The sequence below is a fragment of the Syzygium oleosum genome, unplaced genomic scaffold (genome assembly GCF_021117445.2).
Source record: "Syzygium oleosum isolate NSW1041296 unplaced genomic scaffold, Sole_v2.1 Sole_v2.03, whole genome shotgun sequence".
In the NCBI taxonomy this organism is placed as follows: domain Eukaryota; kingdom Viridiplantae; phylum Streptophyta; class Magnoliopsida; order Myrtales; family Myrtaceae; genus Syzygium; species Syzygium oleosum.
The window spans coordinates 15,664,482-15,669,242 of record NW_026607487.1 but is presented as its reverse complement, the minus strand read 5'-3'; the positions used below and the strand labels follow the sequence as shown (position 1 = coordinate 15,669,242).

The window sequence follows — 4,761 nt, the reverse complement described above, 5'->3', positions numbered from 1 at the left end:
AATTTAATAGGAGTCTTATTCACGTAGTTCATTAGGGCAAATGAACAATTCTACCTACCAACATTGGTTATTAACATTGGCGATCCACAAATCTCGACAAAGTCCAGCCATATCTTAACATTGCTCGAGCAATAGAGCAGGGATTAGTACCAAAAACTTACACATCGAAGCGATTACCCGAGTTCAGAGGCAGCAACTATAGCACCGAATCAACCCATTCTCGTTGCAATCCAGGCACCTCCGAGTCTGCCCTTCGTCCTCATCAAATATCTTCCTACTACCGTCACAGCTCGAGCAGGGCAAGAATCTTGCATCCCCACAAGTCTCGCAGACGGATCCCGAATCTTTGACCGGCAATCCATCCAAGAGCTTTGCCAGCTCACCAGCCTCATTGAGTTGCTTAATCTCCTCCGCCCCACCAACATGTTTCCCCCTAACAAAAACTTGAGGCAAGCTAAGCGCCTTCCCTCTAAGCACGCTCTGCAGCTCGCTCTTGTACGAAGAATCCATCGAAATGTCCCTCTCGTCCACATGTACTCTGAATCCCTTAAGTATCATTCTCACAGCACAGCAATCCTCATAAGTCTTCCTAATTCCTCTCAAACTAGTGAAATAGAGCAAGACCTTATCCTCTAAGCCCCTCAACCAGTTCTGATCATCACACGCCAAAGTTTCAACACTGGCCGGTCTCACGGGCTTAACTGTTTGTGTTTGGCTCGGATTGCTCTCCGATTGCCTAGAACACAACGCACGCCTGTAACTATACACCACATTGGGGTCCATCTTGGCCAACAGAGCTTCCTCAGACAAATGCTTCCACAACGGCTTCGTCTCTGAAGACGGGCTTATCGCCAACATCTCCGACAACTTCACCGGAAAAGATGACGAATCACGCACATTCCTAACACGCCCATCAAAGCTCGTGTACCTACAGGAACTGGGTGTCGTTGCAAAGCCGTAATCCGAAGAATGCAGCTTACCAGAGGGATTCCCGGAGACGAAATCGGAGTCGTCGAGCCCGTCCATGAGCTCCCAAGTGTTGATGACGGAGTCCGGCGAGAGCGACTCCTTCGCCCCGCCGCCGGCCCGAGCGTCGTCGTCGCGGCCCGCGTTTCGACCGGAAAAATCGGGCCTCGCGGAGGCGAGGGCCGGGGTCTTGGCCGGGTTGGTGAGGCGGAGGGAGCCGTAGGTGGTGGAGGTGAGGCAGACCAGGTGGTGGGTGTCGCCCTTCCGGAGAGGCGGGTGGTGGACGAGCGGAGCGGGAAGCGACAGGGCGCGGGGCTTCTTGAGCGGCGACGAGTCCAGGGAGAGAGCGGCGGCGGTGGCGGTGGAGTCCAGAGAAGAAGAGGACGGGGACTTGTGGTCTTCTTCTGGGTACTTGCTGAGGAGAGCTTCCAGCCTTGAAGCAGAGCAGCCCATGAATGAAACCGAAGACGGAAGAACTTCAAGAAAACGCCTCTGCTCCCTCACACACTCTCTCTCTACTGATCTCCCTTTGGAAAAGTTTGCTCCTTTGGGCATCTGCTTTCGGCTTGAGTTCAGCTCTCCCTCACTCTCTCTCTCTCTCTCTACTGATCTTCTTCCGGAAAAGTTTGCTTTTTGGCCTCTGCTTTCGACAAAAGAGACAGAAAGAGCATGAGGGTCTTGGTGCGTTTATGGTGAGGAGGAGCTTTCGAGAGGGTTGGATGGGAAGAAGAAAAAGACGAAATGAATGCGGTGAAAGCGAGGCGGAGACGGCAAGACGCGGATTCTGGGGAGATCCGTTCGATCTGTGTTAAATGCTTTGCCTTTTTGCCACGGAACGTGGGTGTTCATGGGAGATCTTTCGACCAATCTATAAAAGATAGGCCTGCGAAATTTGCCATTTTTTAATTTGGTTAGCTTAGCTATGTATGATATTGGGTATGCTAGTTTATGATAGTGGATCGTGTTTTGGACCCCATGGTCAGTACGTTTGTGAAAAGCACTTGTGAAATTAAAACTAAACTAGACTTATTGCTTTCTAAATCTAGTATAGTCCTGTTGTAAAAAGTAGATTTTCTCGTCTCTTTATGTTCATCGCCGAGGCCGCATTCGTCTCGTGACAACGGCTTAGATGTCGAATAGTCTTACTCTTCACTACGTGATTAGCGACTGCACCTAAAGGAAACTGTAAGAGGAAGATATTTTTACTCATAAGTGAAAGAAAATTTTGAAAATCAGCACTCGGCTTTTAAAGCGATTCATGTAATTTTATCATGGGTTTTGGTATATTCGTTAGGATGCTATTGATATTCTTCTTCTTTTTATCATTTCCTCCAATATAAGTCTCCATTAGCATAGCCAAGATAGCGATGGTTTCTCTGCCCTTGTGGGAATGGAGCAACGGAAGTTTTGAGAATTCAAGAGAAGATCACGGTGAGACGAACCGTTAGGTGTCAAGTATATATGACTTGAAAATGTCGGATAATGTTTCTTTGTTGCCGTGCCAGTCATGCCATGTCTTGTTTAAACTAATTTAACCACTTATAAGGCATCATATGCAATTTTTCATATAAAAAACATTCAATGAAAATAGCCAAATTTATTAGCACATGCACCTAAAATTATTTAGGATAAATATCTCAAACCAGCACACACGTGTCACGTTTATCTTAAACTAGTTTTCATGTTACAAAAACCCAACCAATACACATGTGCCACAAATAGCAACATTTCAAACCAATGCATATGTGTTGCATTTACCTCAAACCGGTATACTTGTACCACATTTACTCCAAACTTTTAGATTTTTTGTGATTCGAAAACTAGTTTGGGGTAAAGACATCTCATATTTATAAGTTTGAGATTTTTTGTGACACAAAAATTATTTTATAGTAAATGTGGCACGAGTGTACCAGTTTAGGATTTTTTGTTACATGAAAATTAATCTGAGATAAATGTTATATGAGAGTACCGGTTTGAGTTTTTTTGTAATATTAATTCAATTGTTTATTTGTCACAATTTCTCCTTTTGGGTACTGTCTGTGGCATTCGAGCCTTCATCCTTTCTTTTGATCTCTTTTATGCATTCCTCAACAATAAACCTGGAAAAGGTTTAGACCTCAATAGCATTTTCTTACAGAAATTATAAACCCGATAAAATTTTTTGATAAAAATTTAGGATTTGATTGCACCAATTAACAATATAGGACTAGCTTGCACTCTCCAATTAAAACTTTGGACTTTTGATACGCAATATACATGGGATTAGCTGGTTCAACTGGATCTTTCATCATGGTCAGCGAGGAGATATCGAATATCAAATGTTTTCTCTCACGCTTTGCTTTAGGAGTGATCAATTCCAGGGTGGGTATTTCCCATCCCGAAATCGGGAATTGCTCGTTAAGGACCGGTTCTGAAAAATTGAAACCGGGATTGCCTGTTGATTCCATGGATCCACCCAAGAACTGGACCACGCGGTCAAAATGTTCCCAACAAATTCATACAGTGTTCTCCATGATCCTTGCACCATCACGCCCTCCTACCTTTAACGAGCTCCAGCTTTGCCGATGTGACGTCCTCAATTTGGACCAAGACGACAAAGGTAAATAGTAATGGAATTGGCGAGCGGTCCGATCTGAGGGTTGGTAATGGAACGGATAGTATGGTCGGAACGAGTGTACTAAGGGTTAGTCATGGCTTGATCGAAGGATTGTCCATGAATTGGCCAAGGGATCGACAAAGGAATGACTCCCCAATCACGCAAGTCGATTAGAGTGATCTAACCATGGATCGACATTTCAACCATAAGGGTCGTTAGTGGGACAGTCCGGGACTACCATGGTTCAATGTCGTGTGGGCATGTGTCAGTCACGGGTAATTCCGTTCGGCCATGCATCGATCGCAGATGACCATGGATTGATCCCGTAGTACTTGATTCCACGCGGCTACATGACAACCGAGGGTCGACCATGGGTCGTTGATACTCGAACGTGAACCGGTCGCGAATCGGCCATGGATAGTCACATTGAGTCGGGTAGGCCATGGACGAGCCATGTGCAAGGCCAAGAGCCTTGTGGCTTGATTGTAGACCAGGCTTTGTGCTGGCCGCGCAAGCCAGGTCTTGTGCCCGATCATGGACCGACCCTTATGCTCGTCAATTAGGCCACGAACTGGCCATGTGCCCGGCCGTGTGTCAGTCATTATGCCTGACCCTTGCGCCCATCAGATCAAGCTCCAACCTAGTTTCATGCCAAACAAATTTGGCCACGAGCCATGCATTGTGCCTATCCGTGAGCTGATGCATGTGTTGGTCCATAAACTGGTCCCTCGCTCATGTGGCCAGCCTTACGCTCGGTGCACCGTCCGTGCGGCCCAGCACCGCGCTTGTGCACTCCGCTCTGTGCTCGTGCAGTAGGCCCGGGGCCTAGCCATGTGCCTGTGTGGTCCGGCCGTGTGCCAGGCCCTGCACCCGATCAGGCCCTACCGAACATGCCATGCACCTGGTTAGTCCGGCTGGTCTAACCTTGCACCATTCAACTTGGACTTTGGCTTAATTATGTATGGTCATGTTTGGACATAGTTCTACACCGAACCTCGGTCCGAATAAGGTGGTCGATCGTTTTCAAATACGTAAATTCCCATTTACTTAGTTCACCTTTGCAAGTACCATAATGGATTTTGGAGGTACTACTTAATGAAGAAGGCGAACCATAAGTTAGTTGTCCTTAGAAGATTATGGGGTGTTCTTCAAGGACAAGAACAAGTCTCACACGTCCCAAGCTTGGGGAAACAAGAAAC

At 46.6% G+C, this 4,761-nt stretch overlaps 1 protein-coding gene across 1 annotated transcript; it reads right to left on the bottom strand.

The window, feature by feature from the left end:
- On the bottom strand, positions 1 to 1,794 carry LOC115672010 (uncharacterized protein At3g28850-like). Its single transcript, XM_030593744.2, has 2 exons — positions 1,554 to 1,794; positions 1 to 1,484 (listed from the first exon to the last, which is right to left on the bottom strand). The coding sequence occupies exon 2, from the start codon at positions 1,417 to 1,419 to the stop codon at positions 184 to 186; it is 1,236 nt and encodes a 411-aa protein (XP_030449604.1). The 5' UTR covers positions 1,420 to 1,484; positions 1,554 to 1,794; the 3' UTR covers positions 1 to 183.
- Between the last annotated feature and the right edge of the window lie 2,967 nt (positions 1,795 to 4,761).